We start from the raw sequence: 19620 nt of genomic DNA on the forward strand, positions 1-19620 counted from the left end.
TTTTAGCTTTCATATTGATATTTACTGTTCGTCTGGAATTGATTTTTATTTTGTGAGATAGAGGTAAAAGTTCATTTTTTTCCAAATAGACATCCAAATAACTAAAAACCATTAATTGAAAAGGCAGCCCCAACCTTATTGCACTGCAATGTATCTTTGTCATAAATGAGATGATTGAATAATTGAGTCTGATTCTGAACTCTCTGTTCTCTGTTCTTATTCTGTCTAGCTATCTTTTCATTGGCTCCACACTGTCTTAATTACTGTGGCTCTTAGAATAAGTTATGATGTGTGGTAGTAAAGTTTTTGAGCTTTGGTCTCCTTCTTTCATATTGTCTTAGCTATTCTTTGCCCTTTGTGTTTTCATGTACATTTTAGATTTGGCTTGAAATTTTCACAGTAATCCTTCTTGGCTTTTGATCAGGATTGTAATGGTTCTGCAATTAATTTGGAGAGAATTGACATCCTTGGGGACAACTGAATCTTCCCATTAATTAACCTGCTATAGTCTTCCATTTATGTAACTCTTCGATTTCTCTTAATAATGTTTTGTAGTGTTTAATATAGACCTTGTACACTTTTATTAGATTTCTTGCTAGAAATTTGATAATTTTTGATGATGTTATATATGGCATTACTTTTACATTTCACTTTCTATTTACTGCTGGTTCATAGAAATATGATATAAATAAGTAGTTTTGTCTTTAAGCAGCTTTTATCATCACAATTGCCTTTTTTCTTCTTTTTTTGTAAAAAAATAACACATATACAAAAAAGCAGTGAGTTTCAAAGCACATTACAACAATTAGTTGTAGAACAGATTTCAGAGTTTGGTATGGATTACAATTCCACAATTTTAGGTTTTTACTTCTAGCTGCTTTACAATACTGGAGACTCAAAGAAATATCAATATAATGATTCAGCAATCATACTCATTTGTTCAACCTTACCTTCTTTGTATAACTCCACCATCACCTTTGATCTTTCTCCCACTCTTTAGGGGTATTTGGGCTTAACTTTTTCATGTTGGAAGGGGCTTTCAATAATATGGGATAGGGGGATGGAACAAGTTAATATTCTTGAAGGGCTGGCCCCTCTATATTTCAGGACTTACCTGGTCCAGGGACCCATCTAGAGGCTGCAGGCTCTGGAGAGATACCCCAGGGCATGGAACTTTTGTAGAATCTTATTAATGCCCTAGGTATTCTTTAGGATTGGCAGGAATGGTTTTGATTGGGGTTTGGCAAGTTATGATAGGTGGCAGTGTCTAACTGAAGTATGCCTAAGAGTGATCTCCAGCGTAGCCTCTCAACTCTATTTGAACTCTCTCAGCCACTGATAGCTTATTTGTTACACTTCTTTTCCCCCTTTTGGTCAGGATGGCATTGTTGATCCCACAGTGCCAAGGCCAGGCTTATCCCTGGGAGTCATCTCTCATACCACCAGGGAGACTTTCATCTCTGGATGTCATGCTCCATGTAGGGAGAAGGGCAATGGTTTCACTAGCAGAGTTGGGCTTAGAGAGAGAAAGGCTACATCTGAGCAACAAAAGAGGTCCTCTGGAGGTGACTCATTAGCATACCTTTAGGTAGGCTAAGCTTCTCTGCTACACACATAAGCTTGCAAGAGCAAGCCTCAAGATCAAGTGCCTGACCCATTGATCTGGGTTTCCCCAATGCTTGGCACAGTATCCTAGGATTTTCCGGTGGTAAAGTTTAATGGTTCCATATTTTTCTCCCATCCCTCAAGGGGTTTTGCCAATACAGTTAGATTATCTGCTTAATATACTCTGGGATGTGTCCTGGTGTTCTAGTTGGCTAGCTGCCAAAATGTGATATACCAGAAACAACAGTTTTTAAAAGGGGGAATTTATGAAGTTACAAATTTATATGTTGTTCTAAGGCCCGAAAATGTCCAAATTAAAAGCAAGTCTATAGAAATGTCTAATCTAAAGTATCCAGGTAAAGATACCTTGGTTCACGAAGGCTGATGACATTCAGGGTTTATTTCTCAACTTGAAAGGCACATGGCAAACTTGGCAGCATCTGCTAGCTTTCTCTCCCAGCTTCTCATTTCATGAAGCTCCCCTGTGCAGGGAGGAGGAAGGGCATTTTCCTTCTTCTCCAAAGGTCTCTGGCCTTGCAGGCTCTATAGCTCTTTCCAAAGTGGTTCCCTCTTAAAGGGCTTCGTAAACAACTCCACCTTGAATGGGTGGAGACACACCTCCACGGAAATCATCTAATCAAAAGTTACCACCCACAATTGGGTGGGTCACATCTCCATGGATAATTTAAAAACTCCCACCCAACAATGCTGAATGAGGATTAAAGAACATGGGTTTTCTGATGTCTACAAATTCAGATGAGCACACCAGGCATTACATTAAGCTATGCAGGATTAAAGGCTATCATTCTTATTCTGGGCTCCCTGTGTTTGGATTGTTTAAATGATCTATCTAGACAGGTTGAATTAGATTATGTGCTACATGATACCTTATTTTTCACTTCTTTTCCCTTTTTTGGGCGGGATGGCATTGTTGATCCCACGGTGCCAGGGCCAGGCCCATCCCTGGGAGTCACCTCCCTCACTGCCAGGGAAATTTGCACCCCTGGATGTCAATGTCCTATGTAGAGAGGAGGACAAAGATTTAATTTGCAGAGTTCACATCTGAGTAACAAAAGAGATCCTCCAAAAGTAACACTTAGACATACCTATAAGTAGGCTAGCTTCTCCACCACATACATAAGCTTCACAAGAACAAACCTCAAGGTCAAGGGCTTGGCCTATTGATTTGGGTGTCCCTAATGTTTGACACAGTGTCAGAGTTTTCCCTGGTGGTTAAGTTTAATAGTTACTTATTTTTTCTCCCATCCCTCATGGGAGTTTGCCAATACTTTTTTTTTTTTTTTTTTGCATGGGCAGGCACCAGGAATCGAACCTGGGTCTCTGGCATGGCAGGTGAGAATTCTGCCACTGAGTCACTGTTCCCCTCCCTGCCAATACTTTTTGATTATCTGCTTAATATACTATGGAATGTATGCAGATACTACATTAAGCTATATAGGATTAAAGGCCGTCATTCTTATTCTGGGTTCCCTGTGTTTTGACTGTGTAAATGATCTATCCAGACAGGTTGTGTTTGATTATGTGCTACAGATTATTTAGGTTCTGGGCAAAATAAACCTTTCTTCCTTTGGTGTCAGAGTAGATTAGGTTCTAAAATATAGACAATCCATGTCTTCCTTATCCCTATATTCTGAATTACCTTAATTCTGACCTGATTGGCTTCGTTCTTATCTCTAAATACCAGGTTATACATATATATAAAACATCCTCTCAAAATCCAGAAATAACAATTACCACTCCAGACTAAATTTGTGACTACTATGAGGGCTTACTATCTAGGCCCCTTTTTTTCTTATAAGTATTTTCTAAATGAGACCATGCAATATTTGTTCTTTTGTTTCTGGCTTATTTTGCATCACCAAAATAAGGTTCATTCACAATGTTGAATGCCTCACAACTTAGTTTCTTTTTGTAGCAGCACAATATGCCATCATATGTATACACCATCGTTCACCAATCTACTCCAGTCAGTGCATCCTTCAGCCACCTCCGTTCATTGGGGATCATGTATAATGTCCACAATCAACAGTCCATCAGCACTTTCAATTTTAGATAATTTCATTCTTGCTAAGGGAAAGATAACCACTAAACATACCCTCACCAAATAGAAAATCTAAACCTCCCCTTAACTCTTGTCCCTCCCCCCATTATTTACCCCTGGTGTTGCTGTGGTACTGCTGATCTTTTCCTGTTAAACATAGCCCATAGCATGCAATAGTGGTTTTCCCCTTATACTCCAAATTTATACACTTTGTAAAAAATTCATACCTTTGCAGTAATTAATGCAGACCTTATTTATATTTGTAATGTTAATCAGTGGGACACATGGGCACATGGGTCTATACAAACCCTTTCAATTATGTTTACCTTCAATATGATAATGTTACTTATAGACCTACTAGTGAACCACCTTCACATATATCTATTCCCTTACATTTGAGTTCAACCTCATTAACTAACCATTCACCCATCTCTAACTTCTATGTATCTCTAGGTCCCCTATATTCTGTATTATAAGCCTCTGATTTTACCTTTGTCATGTCATAAAAGTGGAATCACACACTTATCTATCCTTTTGTGTCCTTATTTCAGTCAGCATTATGTCCTCAAGGTTCATCCATCTTGTCATGTGCTTCAGGACGTCATTTCCTCTTACTGCTGCGTAATATTCCAAATTATACATATGCATAATATGTATATACCAAATTTTGTTAATCCATTTGTCTGTTGATGGGCACTTGGATTGTTTCCATCTTTAGGTGATTGTGAATAATGCTACTATGAATATCAGTGTGCAAATGTCTGTTTGTGTCACTGCTTTCAGCTCTTCTGGGTATATACCAAGTAGTACTATTGCCGGGTCATAGGGCAACTGGATAGTTAGTTTTCTAAGGAACCGCCAAACTAACTTCCCTAATGGTTGTGCCATTATACATTCCCACCAGCAGTGCCTAAGTGTCCCAGTTTCTTTATATCCTCTCCAACATTTGTAGTTTCCTGTTTGTTTAATAGCTACCATTCTTCTAGGTGTGAGGTGGCATCTTATTGTAGTCTTGATCAGCGTTTCCCTTATAGCTAATGAAAATGAACATCTCTTCATGTGCTTTTTAGCCATCTGTATTTGTTCTTCAGAAAAATAACTACTGGTATCTTCAGCTCATTTTATAAATGGGTTATTTGTTCTTTTATTGTAGAGTTGTATAATTTCTTTATGTATACAGGATATCAATCCTTTATCCACTGTGTGATTTCCAAATATTTTTTCCCATTGAGTCGGCTGCTTCTTCACCTTTTTGACATAGGTGGCACAAAAGCATTTGATTTTGAGTAGTTCCCATTTATCTATATATTTTTTTGTTGCTTGTGCTTTGGGTGTAGTGTTTAGGAAGCTACCTCCTATTACTAGGTCTTGAAGATGTTTCCCTACTTTTCTTCTAGGAACTTAATGCTACTGGTTCTTATATTTAGGTGTTTGATCACTTTGAGTTAATTTTTGTATGGGTATATAGGTAAGGGTCTTTTTTCATTCTTTTTGGCTATTGATATCTAGTTCTCCCATGCCCATTTGTTAAAAAGCTATTTTGTTTCAGGTCAGTGGATTTGGGGGCCTTGTCAAAGATCAGATGCCCATAGATTTGGTGGTCTATTTCTGCATTCTCAATTTGATTCCTTTGGTCAATAATTCTATCTTTGTGCTATTACCATACTGTTTTGACTACTGTGACTTTGTAATAAGTTTTAAAATCAGGAAGTATTAATTCTCCTACCTTGTACTTCCTTATTAGGAAGCTAACATCTAGCCTGTTTCCCATCTAGATGAATTTGGTAAGTAGCTCTTTCCAAGTCTTCACAGTAGGTTGTTGGAATTTTAATTGGTACTGTGTTGAATCTGTAGATCAATTTGGGTAGAATTGCATCTTAACTACATTTAACCTTCGTGTCCATGAGCAGGGAGTATCTTTCCACCTATTTAGATCTTCTTTAATTTCTTCTAACAATGTTATGTAGTTTTCTGTGTACATCTTTTACGTCCCTGGTTAAGTTCATTCCTAGATATTTGATTCTTTCAGTTGCTATTTTAAATGGAATTTTTTCCTTAATTGACTCCTCAGTTAGGTCATTGCTTGTGTATAGAAACATTGCTTATTTTTGCACATTAATTTTGTATCCTGCACTTTTCTGAATTTGTTTATTAGCTCAAGTAACCTTGTTGTAGATTTCTCAGGAGTTTTCAAGTGTAGTATCACGTCATCTGCAAATAACGAATGTTTTACGTCTTCACTTTCAATTTGGATGCCTGTTATTTCTTTGTCCTGCCTGATTGCTCTAGCTAGAATATCTAATACATTGTTGAATAATAGTGGTGACAGAGGTCATCCTTGTCTCATTCCTGATCTTAGGGGGATAGCTTTTAGCTTCTCATCATTGAATATGATGTTGGCTATGGTTCATATTGAGAATGTTACCTTTGATTCCTACTTTTTGAAGTGTTTTTATCAGAAAAGGATGTTGAATTTTGTCAAATGCTGTTTCAGCATTAATGGAGATGACTATATGATTTTTCCCTTTTGATTTGTTAATGTCCTGTATTAAATTAATCAATTTCCTTGTGTTGAACCATTCCTGGTATAAACCCCACTTGGTCGTGGAGTATAATTCTTTTAATATGTTGTTGGATTCAAGATGCTAGTATTTTGTTGAGAATTTTTGCATGTATGTCCCTTAAGGGGATTGACCTGTAATTTTCCTTTCTTATAGCATCTTTACCTGGATTTGGTATTAAAGCAATGTTAGCTTCATAAAATGAGTTAGGTAGTGTTCCTTTCTCCTCAGTTTTTGGAAAAGTTTTAATGGGATTGGTGTTAATTCTTTTGTAATGTTTGATAGAATTCCCCTGTAAAGTCATATGGTCCTGGGCTTTTCTTTGTAGGAAGATTTTTGATGACTGATGGAATTGATCCGCAAAGTCTCTTTACTTTTGATTGGTTTGTTGAGATCTATTTCTTCTCAAGTCACTGTAGCTTGTTCACTGTTTCCAGGAATTTGTCCATTTCATGTAAGTTACTAGTTTGTTGGCGTATAGTTGTTCATAGTATTCTCTTATGGTTGTTTTTTTATTTCTTCAGGGTCTGTGGTAACAAACATCCACCTCCTTCATTTCTGATTTTGTTTATTTTCATCCTCTCTTTTTCTTTTGTCAGCCTTGCTAGTGGTCCATTGATTCTATTGATTTTCTCAAAGAACCAACTTTTGGTTTTATTGATTCTTTCTATTGTTCTTTTATTCTCCCATACATTTAACTCTGCTTTAATCTTTGTTATTTCTCTTCTTCTGTTTGCTTTGCAGTTAGTTTGCTGTTCTTTCTTAAGCTCCACCAGATGGGGGAAAAAAAGCCCTTAATTTTTGCTTTTTCTTCTTTTCTAATATAGACATTTAGGGCAATAAATTTCCCTCTCGACACAGCCTTTGATGCATCCCATAAGTTTTGATATTTTGTATTCTCATTTTCATTAGTCTCCAGATATCTACCACTTTCTTTAGCAATTTCTTTGACCCACTAGTTGTTTAAGATGTGTTATTTATGTTTAATCTTCATATATTTGTGAAAGTTCTTGTTCTTTGGTGGTTATTGACTTCCAGTTTCATTCCCTTCTGATCACAGAAAGTTCTTTGAATAATTTCAATGTTTTCAAATTTATAAACGCCTGTTTTGTGCCCCAGCAAATGATCTATCCTAGAGAATGTTTCATGGGCACTAGACAAGAATGCATTTCCTGGCATTTTGGGTTGTAACAAATATATATATCTGTTATGTCTAATTCACTTATCAATTGTTTAAGTGCTCTATTTCCTTGTTGATCCTCTGGTTGTTCTATTTATAGAGGAGGGTGGCGTTTTGAAGACTACTGTTATTGTTGCAATGTCTATCACTCCCTTCAGTTTTGCCAATGGTTGTGTCATGTACTTTGGAGCTCCTTGATTGGGAGCATAAACATTTATGATTGCTATTTCTTCTTAGTGAATCGCCCCATTTATTAATATATAGTGTCCTTCTTTGTCTTTCATGATATCTTTACATTTAAAGTCTATTTTGTGTAATATTAGTATAGCTACTCCTGCTTTCTTTTGGTTACAGCTTGTATGGAGCATCTTTTTCCATCCTTTCACTTTCAATCTAAGATGAGTCTCTTTTAAGCAGCATATAGCTGGATTATATTTTTTAATCCATTCTGCCAATCTGTATCTTTTAATTGGTTAAGTTTAGTCTGTTAACATTCACAGTTATTACTGTAAACGCATTTCTTAAATCCACCAACTTTTCCTTTGGATTTTATTTGTCAGATCCATATATTCTTTCCCCCCTTTTTCTTTTTATCCTTTAAGTTACCCTTACTGGTACGTTACAATTCTGTGCCTTCCTCCAGACCTCTGCCTCCTGTCTTTTTATTTTTTTCAGCCAGCAGAACTCCCTATAGTATCTCTCATAGGCTGGTTTCTTGTTGACAAATTCTCTCAGCATTTGTTTGTCTGTGAAAATTTTAGTCTCTCCCTCAGTTTTGAAGGACAGTTTGGCCAGTTACAGAATTCTTGGCTGGAAGTCTATCTCTTTCAGGATCTTAAATATATCATACCACTGCCTTCTTGCTGTGATAGTGCCAGTTGAGTAGTCCAAATTCAGTCTTACGTGGTTTTCTTTGTATGTAGTAGATAGTTTTTCTCTCACCACTTTCAGAATTTTCTGCTTCTCATCAACATTTGACAGACTGATTAGTATGTGTCTTGGGGAAGGCCTATTTGGATTTATTCTATTTGGAATTTGTTGGGCTTCTTTGATTTGCATATTTATGTTTTTTATAAGGATTGGGAAGTTTTCCCCCATTATATCCTGAATTAATCTTCCTAGCCCTTTACTCTTTTCCTCTCTTTCTGGGACACTGATGATTCTTGTATTTGTGTACTTTGTTTTTCCATCATTTCCCTTTCCATCAAAATTTTCTGTCTTTTTTGCCGTTTGCTCTTTTGTGTGTTGGAAATCAATGGTCCTGCCTTCTAATTCACTTATGCTTTCTTCTGCCTCTTCAAATCTTCTGCTATGTGTCTCTAGTATATTTTTTATTTTGTCTACAGCATCTGTAATCTCTGTGGTATCTGCTATTTTTCTATTTATTCTTTCAAATTCCTCTTTTTGCTCTTCTAGTATCTTCCTGATCTCCTTTATGTCATCAGCCAATCCACTGATTTTATTTTGTACAGTTGTGTGAACATCTTTGATTATTTATCGCAAAGTATGTGTCTCCTCCAGTGTTTTAATTTGGTCATTAGGTGTGGCTATATTTGCCTGCATCTTGATATGCTTAGTGATCTTCTCTTGCCTTTGAATCATGTAAATATCTTCACAGCATTACTTTGGAAGTTGATTTCCTTCAGTAGACTAAAGCTTTGTATTTGCAGGATGAATGTGGAGCAGGATACGGGGCATGGGGGGAGCACAACAGTGTGGTGACATGTTGTGGTGCAGGTATAGGCATGAGTAACTATGCTGGTGCCTGTGATCATGGGATGTGGTGCATGGGGTTATGGAGTTGGGTATGCAGGCCATGCGGGCAGGGTGCAGCTCAGGCAGACCTTGGCGCACAGCAGCAGGGTGTGATGTGGGGGACACGGAGGTAGAGCATGGTGGGAGGCAGATGGGGGGGTGCAATTTAGCTACATGGGGTTTGGTGTGCAGGCAGGATGTGGGTGGGTGCATGGAGCATAGGGGTCAGGGGTATCAGGGTATGGATGTGGGGCACAGAGGTTGGGGCATAGGGAGGGCAGGGTGGGGGGGGTGTGCTTGTGTAGGGGAAGGGGTCCAGGGGTCTAGGATGCAGATGAGTGAGTGTATAGGGTTGGGGCACAGGTCATGGGAGTTGTGGGACATGTCAGGGCTGGGTGATTTTGGGTGGGCAGGGCCCTGGTGCAGGTGCTTGGGCAGAAGTGCATGCATGTGCAAGGCAGAGGCTAAGTAGCACAGATAAGCATGTGAGCACCTGTCAGTTGTGGGAGGAGGGCGCTTGTGCCAGAGGGTAGGGCAAGGGTGTGCATGTGTGCAGCACAGGGGTCAAGAGATTGGTGCACGGATGTGTGGGCATCCAATGAGAAAGATGTGGCTGTGCACATGTGGGGTCTAGGGGGCGGGGCCTGGTGTGCACATGCGCGGAGCTCTGTGGAAGCGGGCTAGGGTTGTGCCTGCATAGGCTGGGGACGGGTGTGTCCTGGATGCACAGATCAGCACTTGCCCAGATCTGGGGCGTGGGAAAGGGTTGCACTACTGTATGGGCTGAGGCAGGTGTGGCCCAGCCATGACGGTGAGTGAGCACTTGCAGCCGAGAAGCACAGGCAACCACCTGCAGGGACAGGGAGGGGGAGGTGGGGGAGAAGGGGATGGGTTATGGTGGGCATGTCTTGGAAAGTGCAGGGGCGAGACTGTGTGCTTGTGAGGGAGAGATGGGTTGGGCTGGGGCCCGTGTATGCATGTGCTTGGGGCACGATTGTGAGGTGGGGATGTGTGGGGGTTGGGGGGAAGGTGGCATCGGGGTGGGAGTGCTTTGAGTGAGGTGGTGGGGGCGGATGTCAGGGTTCAAGTGAATGAGGTAGGGAGGGAGTCACAGGGTGGGGGCAGCATGCCTGAGGGCAGTGGCCTGGCTTACTTCCTTGTCCCAGTCTCCCTGTTGTGCATTCCTGAGGGCTCATTTTGAAAGGGATGTGTTAGGTTGTTTACACAAGCTGGACAAACTCCTGTTGTCTGCCTCTCAATTCTTCAGCTTTTGCAACCAGGTCCTCCCTATGTGATATTGAAGACCCTCCCAGGTCACTTACACCCTGGAATCACTGTGCCAGTTGCCTTCCTGTCACTTCTTTAGCTGTTGCTTGGAGCAGGGTGAACTCAACCTATTCAATTCTGCCATCTTCCTGGAACTCTATCCTAAATATGTATTCTTTTAAACTTTTTATTTTGAAATAATTTCAAACTTACACAAAACTTGCAGCAATTTTACCAACTTTCACCCAGATTGCCATATTGTTAGCATTATTGAACTATTTGAAAATAAAATACAGACATGATGTTCCATTACTCTTTGTTACTTTTTTTCAGTTAACATAGTCTTTATGTTTTATTGCTCTAAAATTTTGCTTCTGAATTTTAATGTAATTTTATTGATATATATTCGCACACCATATAATCCATCCAAAGTATGCAATCAATAACTCACAGTATCATCATATAGTTGTGCATTCATCACCACAATTTTAGAACATCTTCATTACTCCTAAAAAAAAATAAAATAAAAAATAAAAAGAATACCTAAAACATCACATGCCCCTTATCCCCTTATTATGTATGTGTGTATATATGTATGTAGGTATTCATTATTTATTTTGATACCTATCTATCCATACACTGGATAAAGGGAGTATCAGTCACAAAGTTTTCACAATCATATGGTTACATGATAAAAGCTATATATTATACAATCATCATCAAGAATCAAGTCTCCTGGATTATAGTTCAACCGTTTCAGGTTTTATTTCTAGCTATTGAAATACACTAGAAACTAAAAAGGAATAACTGTATAATGCATAAGAATAATCTTCAAAATGACCTCTCAACTCTATGTGAAATCTCTTAGCCACTGAAACTTTATTTTGTTTCATTTCTCTTCCCCCTTTCAGTCATTCTCAATACCACAATGCCAGAGCCAGGCTTTCCTTGGGAGACTTATACCCCTAGGAATCATGTCCCATGTAGGGGGTGGGGAGAAGTAGCAAGTTTATTTGCAGGGTTAGCTTAAAGAGAGAGGCCACATCTGAGCAACAAAAGCGATTCCCTGGGGGTGACTCTTAGGAATAATTATATGCAGGCTACCTTTGCCATTGCAGAAATAATTTTAATAAGGGCAAGCCTCAAAATTGAGGGCTTGACTTATTAAATTGGGAGTCCTTAATGCCTGAGAGAATATCAGAATTTCCCCAGATGAGAAGGTTTAATAGATTCACACTTTTCCATAGTCCCTCAAAGGGACTTTGCAAGTACTTTTTATTTTCTGCCCAAAATACTCTGGAATGCCTCAGGGTATTAATTAACCTAAACGAAATCATAAGATCTCATTCCTGATTCTGAGTTCCATGTAATTACGTTGTCTAAATAAACTGACCAGATAGGTTATATTAGTGTGCTACAGAAAGTTTAAATTTAGGACCAAATAAACATCTCTTCCTTTGGTCTCTTACAGTTTGAAGTTTTAAAATACAGACGAGATCATCCTTTACCCTGCATTCTGATTTACCTTAGTTCTGTACAGGTACATTACATAAAAATCTCTAACTGGAGTCTGATCTCTTTTGCAGCTTCTTTAACAGTTGCTGTATGGTGTAATGCTGACTTTCATAGCTGCAGAACTCTAGCTCTGAGTCTCAGATGTCCAGCAGATACTCAGTGTTCCAGGGAACTAACAGGCTATGCACAAAGAGTGCAGCACCTCAGAATTTAGAAATAAAAGTTAAAACTCAGGAATAAATGTGACTACTGGAAGAGCTTACAGTCTAGGAACCTTTACAGTAAGTATTGAATAGCCATCTCTGAAGGCTTTTGAACAAAAACACAAAGCCCATGTGGAAGACAACCAAGGATAGGGCACTTCCTTTAACTCAGACAAACATTCCTGAATTTGAAGATAATTTCTTTCAGAAAGAAAATGTATGAAATTCCTCTTGAATTAAAGATATTGATTAGAATTATTTTGATGTGCTAATTTAAAGATGACTGGTTTGTTCTCACATGTTGTGGAGCTATTCTGTTTTTAGATTGATGTAGCTAAAGTTATATAAATGTAGTATCTCAGGAATGGGTATATTCTTTTTTTCTACATCCTTTTCAGTCACAAAACAGTGAATTTCACTTGCCATAAGTGAGACTATGGGCAAAAATTCCATTTGGTTAAATGGAAGTGTGCAAGTGTGTTGTGGCAAAAGATATTTTAATATAGCATAATTTGTAAATATATGTTTATTGTGCATCTGTCTTCCTCATTAGCTTGTAGAAGCCATGAGAACAGGGCCTTGCCTACTTTATTCATCAATATTTTCCAGCATTTGACTTAATATTTGGCTAGACATTAAGTTTTTTCAAAAATATATATGTTGAATAAATAAATTACAAATTAATGAGTGAAAGGAACTGTCATTTGATGAGCATTTCCTATGCTAGGCGTGGTGCTACATTTATATATAACATAAATTAGTCTTTAAAACCACTCTAGAATATTATTGTTATCCTTGGAATCAGGCACAATTTCCTTATCTAGCTCAGGAGTGGGAAAGTGTGAAATTGGCTTGGTTAGCATACTATTAGCAGGTTAACAGTCAGATGCTTTCTGGACCAGGCATTCTTGGCCACCCTAATTGCCCCTGTAGTTGGTTGAGATGACTGGTCTCCTCTTATCCTCTGCAAGTGAGCACACACAGAACTCCAAACGTTTGTTTGATACTTTATGTCAAATTAATAGTGATAGAATCCTTGTGGAATCTGTAAGAGAATAACTTTGCCCTGGTGGCCTTGCACATGTCCACACAGGGCATACAGCTAATCTGAGTCTCGCCAGGATATCTTATTATTCTCCTAGAACATGAGAGAATGTTAGGCCTATGACAGGCTACCCTGAGTCCATCTCCTCCTTGACTTCTTGTCTCCACTTAGAGGCTGTCATGGACAGCTTTTCACTGTCTCCTGGGTTCTAGTCAGGTTTGAGGTCTTCTGTCTCTCGAGAATATAGCTACCGACTATAAAACCAACTAGCTACAATCTAGAACTTGCTCCTCAGCAATGGGATATCCCACAGCTTGTGTTGCAATCATCCAACCCCTGTTGTTTTGCATCCTTTTTGGTGTATGAACAAGGACTACATCTTCCTATAGTCCACCGTCCTTCACTGTCTATGTAAGTAGTAAATTGTATATCTAAAAAGGGCCTGTGTCTCTTTACCAGCTGGGTCTGTCAGCCAGCACATGTCCTTGTTCTTGTTTTCTTTGTGCTTTGCAGGACCCTAATCCCAGAGTGGAGGCCCACTCAACCTTGAGCTGCCTCTCTGTCACCTGGCTATGCTTTCCCTCCTCTGTGGGACTAGCCCTCAGGTTTTGAAGTCTAGATCCTGATTATTTTTCCTAGACATCTTTTTATTTTTCAAGCAAGTCATTTTTTTTTTTAATTCAAAAGTTGGGTAGGGGAAAGTCCTGAAGATGGAGAGGGGAAGATTCAGTAGACTCGGAGCAGCAGTCAAAGAAGTTGGCCAGCTTTTCTTTACAATAATCAAAATAAAAAACATAACTTTAAGAAATTTAAGGTAACAGGTAAAATAAGTTTACATGTGTTTTTTTTTTCTTTGATAGAAAAATTTGAGCTATGGACAAACTGAAAAAATTAAAATTATTCATAATCTCATCATCCAGAGATAATGGAGCTGGTGTTTTGGTGTACGTTTCTCCTGATGCACATTTCAATGAGATTATCCTGTAAATTTGGGGATATTGTTTTGTAGCTAGCTTTTCCCTACTTAGTACATTATGATGTTTTTCCTTGTCCATTTTTCTGCAATGTCCTTTTTGGTGGTTGTGCAGTGTTCCATTGTATGTTTAGCCAAATGTTTATTTAGATGATTCTAGATCATTGTGTATTAGGGTTGTTTTGAGTTTATTTTTACAAGTATAAAAACCCTGCTGTTAATATTCCTGTGTATAAATCTTTTTTGAATATTCATGATATTTTCTTGGGATAAATACCTAGTTGTGAAATTGCTGAAAAGCCTGTCTACATTTTTCATAAGTGCTTTTTCTAATATAAACTAAATTGGTGTTATAATTAGTTGTTCTACCAAAAAATGCAGCAGAGATGTTTATATATGACTCTTTCTTATATTGTTCCATAATACAAAGCTGAGGCTAAAGTTTGTGCTGTTATACAGTGAAAGGAAATTTTATTGAGGAACAAGGCAATACAGTACAGATAAACATTTTTCTATCTTTTTATTATCTCTCACCCTGTTAAAATGTAAGTTCCATGAAGAGAAGGACTTTATTTCTATTTTGTTCACATCTGTATTCCAAGTGCCTACAAATTTCCAGGTGTAGAGTAGATACTCAATAAATCTTTTCTGAATGAGTGACTGAATGACTTAGGGCCTTTTCTAGGTACTGTAGCTAGTGATAGAAATTGAGATCATTAATGTGAACCTGAATTTCTTGATGTTAAGTAGCAGCCCATTGGTAGGGGGTAGTGAGGCAAAAAAATGTAAGTTAATTGTATTATATTAACTGATAAGAAAATTTAATTATCACGTGTCAACTCAGATCTTCCAGGAAATAGACACTGAGATGGCGTTAGAAGTATAAGAGATTTATTGTGAAAGACACCTGTCAAATAAAAATGTCTGTGAAATATAAAGAGAAGAGAAGTAAAAGTGGTCAGAGAAAATCTTCAGATGCACTGCAGGTCTGATACCTATGAAAGGAGAGGGTGAAATAAAGAGGGAAGGGTGAGAAGATCCACAGACTGGTGCCAGTACGAAAAAGTCTTGGCTAGCCCCAAAGGAAGCTCCAGTGAAGATTGCCTTAGAACAGTTCTCCATTGGGCACCAGTGGCACCAAGAGGATTATGGGTTTAGCTCGATTACTTAGTGGGTACTGAAGGTGCTGCAGGCTGCAGGTGCGCTGCTGTGCTGCAAATGCACTCCTGGCTACTGGCCAGCAAGTACCCCTTATGTGTTCCCTGGTGAGCCCCAGTTGGGAAATTGGGATCTCTAAGCCTATGGAGCCTAGAGATAGAGGGATGGGAAGCACAAAATCTCCCAGTGGCTACTGGGAATGATGGTAAATTGGGCCATTCCTACCTCTAACTCTTGGTACTTAAAACCATGTATTCTTCCTATGGAAAGCACGATACCATATAAAGGTGTCTGATTTGGTATGTGTACTTTTATTCTAGGGAATGGTACCACATTGTCATAGAGTATTGCCTCAGGGTTTACACTTTAGCAGGCCATTTCACTGCTCTGTAGGCTGGTTCCTTTTGGGATGCTGTTGTGTGTGGATCCCACAGTTGTGAGTCCACTGCTGCACTTCTTTTTCTGTGAAGTAGGTCCCCTGGTCAGGTGCTATGTTGTTTGTAGATTAAACACTCTGTCAGCCCCCAGTTCATGGTGTTGGCTGGGACTCTGAAAAGGAAAGGCAAATCTTTGCTTGGAATAGTATCTTTTCCTGTGAGATTGAATCGGTGGCCCTCCCAGGACAGGAGAGGACCAGTATAGTCAGCTTGCCAATAATGGCTAGTTGGTCCCCTCAAGGAATTGTGCCATATCATGGACAAATAATTGGTCTCTATTTTTGGTAGATTGAACATTCAGAAATGTCAATACCTGGATCAGCATTGGTAAGTCAAAGTCCATGTTGCCACCCATGTGTTGCCTCCATCTATGCAATGGTGGTTACTCCATTTGTATGTCCAACTTTCCAGTTCTTTTTTTTTTTTTAACTTTCCATTTCTTAAGTGACTGATGATGAAAGCTGACTAGTGTCAATTGGCTGAATAATTTTATCTACTCCTTTAATTCCTCCTCTGTGGTGGATGTTTTCTGGTGAACATTAACATGTGATAAAAAAAATCTTAATACTTTGTGCCCATTCTTATATACCCATCCATTTGTCTCTACTCCAGACCTCCTTTTTCCAGTCTCCCAGAGTTTTCTTTCTAGGCCCTTGACCAGTCTATCAGGTTATTCATTCATCTTTGCCTATGAGTCTATATATATATTCTCAACTTAGACCACTTCTCCTTCTGCACAAAGTGAATAACCAGATGCACCAGTCAAAACTATTACCATTGTAAAGAATTTCACTCACCACCATCTTTAAAGGTCACTGCTGAATATGACTCTATAGCAGCCTCCATTTATTTTCAGCCTTGTCCCACATACAGAACCAATCCATTTGTAAAAAACAAGCTCAGGATTTTTACTGTTGCTTTAGCTGCTCATGTGGGGCCCTCCTTATGACCATTAGGCTAAATATGAACATTGGTACAAACATGGAAGGTAAACGGCTGTGTGAGCTACCTCCTTGTTTAACTTAAATGTGGTCCTATTTGTATTTGATCAAGGTGCATCTTGCCATCTTATGAGGTATTTCTGCTGGGAAGTTATGTGTCATCACTTTTTTTCTCCTATTTCAGGGACTGATCATCACCATTGCTATTAATCACTCACTCTCAGTGACTATCTCCCCTACTGTCAGCCCTGGCCAGGAAAGGAGCACCACTACTGAATTTTCTAGTGATAGTGATGTCCTTCTCGCTATGCTTTCCTAATAGTTCTGAATGGTGAATCCTCTGGGTCCTCCTGTGGAAAAGGATCCTCTGATTCTCTTTCTACTGACCTGGCACGATACATATATACCCAGTTCTCTGAGCCCTTTAAGTATTTTGTCCACTGCCTGCCATGGCAACTCATGCATTTCAAATTCACTTCACAAGGACCACCACTTTCCCTAGGCTTTTAAAGCTGCTTTAAAAAGTGGGTTTGTCCATCCCATTGTATCCTTCTCAGGGTATTAAATCTCATGTCCTGTGAGAATGTTCCCAAGTCAATTAACTCTTGTTTTAAGAGTTGATCATACACACTGAAAATCCAATTCTGTGGCTTTTGCTTGCATATTCTAGCTAATCCTTACAACTCCCTTAGGATGTTGTCTCTTCCCTTGTCCGTTCCAGCATGCAACAAATTGGTTAAGCAGGGTGTACTGGTTTAAAGCTATTGTGTACCCCAGAAAAGCCATGTCCTTTAATCCTCATTCAATATCGCTGGGTGGAATATTTTTTTATTGTTTCCATGGAGATATGACCCACCTAATTGTGGGTGGTAACTTTTGATTAGATGGATTCCATGGAGGTGTGTCTCCACCATTCAAGGTGGGATTGCTTACTGGAGCTCTTTAAGAGGGAACTATTTTGTAAAAAGCTTTAGAGCCACCAGAACTGACAGCACCGACAAAACAAAGCCTTGGGGAATATTCCTGGATAAAAAGCTAGCAGACATCACCATGTACCTTTCCAGCTGAGAAAGAAACCCCAAATGTCATTGGCCTTCTTGAACCAAGGTATCTTTCCCTGGATGCCTTAATTTGGACATTTCCAGGGCTTTAGAACTGTAAACTTGCAATGTAATAAATTCCCCTTTTTAAATAGCCATTCATTCCTGGTATATCATATTCCCGCAGCTAACAAACTAGAACACAGGGGTATAATTCCAGTTATCAGTCTGGAATCCAGATAAGAAGGCAGGGACATCTTCCGAGAGTGGACCCATTTTCTTGTGGGGGAAGTCCTAACTCAGAACAGGGCCTCATGGAAGAAGGGCTAACTGTTTTTTGGGGGGTGAGGGGTGGGATACGTGGTCTGGGAATCGAACCTGGGTCTCCCGCATGGAAGGCAAGCATTTTACTACTGAACCAAGAATGGCTAACTCTTAATAGGGAGGGGAAGGTGGACTCAGCAGGCTGTGAAAATTCACGGTAATCTACAAGTCCATATTCATTGAGGAAATCCATTCCTATGCCATGTTTTAGGGTCCCTTATTTTCTAACCAGAGCCCTGATCTTAGCGTAACAAACTTACCTTGGCTCAGTATTCAGCAGTCTTTAGCTACCCTGAATTTGCTCCGCAGCTGTGACTGTTCTTTCATTCAAGGAGAAAAAGGTGTTTTTGTAAGCCATCAGAGAGGTTCTATGGTTCTCATACCTAGTTTTTAAATGTCTATTAACTGCCTTCAGCTTCTCATTATCCTTTTGTAGGATATTAATACAATTTAATAACAAGCAGCCAATTCCATTGTCCTTGTAGGTATTTCACCCTCAAAACCCTGAATAATTTCATTGACCAGAGAAGTCCTCTCCACTCAGTCTCTCCACTGAGAGACTTAGTCCCCTCCACTAATCTTTTACAACTGGTAAAAGATTAACAAATGGGCCACCACCTGTGCCAGGAGGGACTGTCCAAGCCCTGGAACACGGGGTCATCATTTCAATCATTTTCAGCTACTCCCAAAAGGCTATCTTGCTATCTCTTGTCTTGGACAATCCTTAGTAACAACCAATTCAGTTTGGATCCCTGGGGAAGAAGATGCCAAGCCCAGGTAAGCAGTGCAGGAGATTAATGGGAGTAATCCTGTGAAATATAAAGGGGAGAGGGAACAGTACAGGCAGATAAGCCTTCAGAATTGGTGCACATCCTACTCTTGGGAAAGAAGAAAGGGAAGGGAATGGGTTAGGTAGGAAAAGCTAAATCTCAGCCAGTGCAATGGGGAGCTCCCACATTAGGACTGCCAATAGATATCCCATATGGGCAGCTGACCAGCTCCTAATATACCTGCTGTGCTCAGTCATTGGCTCAGGGCTGCATGGGAAAAGTGTGGCTTCAGTTTAAAGACTGTGGCACATCCTAAAGGAGTTATAGCTGGAGATTATCAACTAACTGTTCTTACAGCTGACTGGAGAGTTCTTTCTTGAAGGGAAATCCATCTGGTATATATCTGTGGCTGCCATACAGTATCAGTTAGTTATATATAAATCTAGGTATGATGGGCTGATAATGGTTTCCAAAGATGTGTCCTCATCCTAATCCCTGGAACCTGTGAATGTTACCTTATTTGGACAAAGGGTCTTTGCAGATATGATTAAAATAAGGATTTTGAGATGAGATGTTTATGGTAGATTATCCAAGAAGGCCCAAAATGCCATTGCAAAAATCTTTATAAAAGAGAGGCAGTGAGTGATGTGACACACAGAAAAGAGAAAGCAATGTGAAGACAGAGATTGTAGTAGTGTGGCCAAGAATGCCATCAAAAGATGAAAGAGGCAAAGATCGGATTTTTCCCAAGAACCTCTGGAGAGGGTATGGTCTTCCCAACCCCT

General features: G+C 39.3%; 1 protein-coding gene across 4 annotated transcripts in view; it reads left to right on the forward strand.

The window, feature by feature from the left end:
* Positions 1-19620, forward strand: part of ZDBF2 (zinc finger DBF-type containing 2) — a 107552-nt gene that overhangs the window by 63747 nt on the left and 24185 nt on the right. Inside the window, exon 7 of one of the 4 annotated variants that reach the window (XR_013173013.1) lies at positions 12016-12225. The exons of 1 other annotated variant lie outside the window; for it this stretch is intronic. Coding sequence is in view for 1 of the 3 variants with exons in the window: in XM_077154846.1 (XP_077010961.1) it covers positions 12016-12158 (143 nt within the window). In the remaining 2 variants the exon portion in view is untranslated. Of the gene's footprint in view, positions 1-12015; positions 12408-19620 lie in introns of those variants that run through there. 2 more of the 4 variants (XM_077154846.1, XM_077154847.1) reach the window with 2 other exon arrangements.

Source organism: Tamandua tetradactyla, chromosome 3, assembly GCF_023851605.1.
Source record: "Tamandua tetradactyla isolate mTamTet1 chromosome 3, mTamTet1.pri, whole genome shotgun sequence".
Classification (NCBI taxonomy): domain Eukaryota; kingdom Metazoa; phylum Chordata; class Mammalia; order Pilosa; family Myrmecophagidae; genus Tamandua; species Tamandua tetradactyla.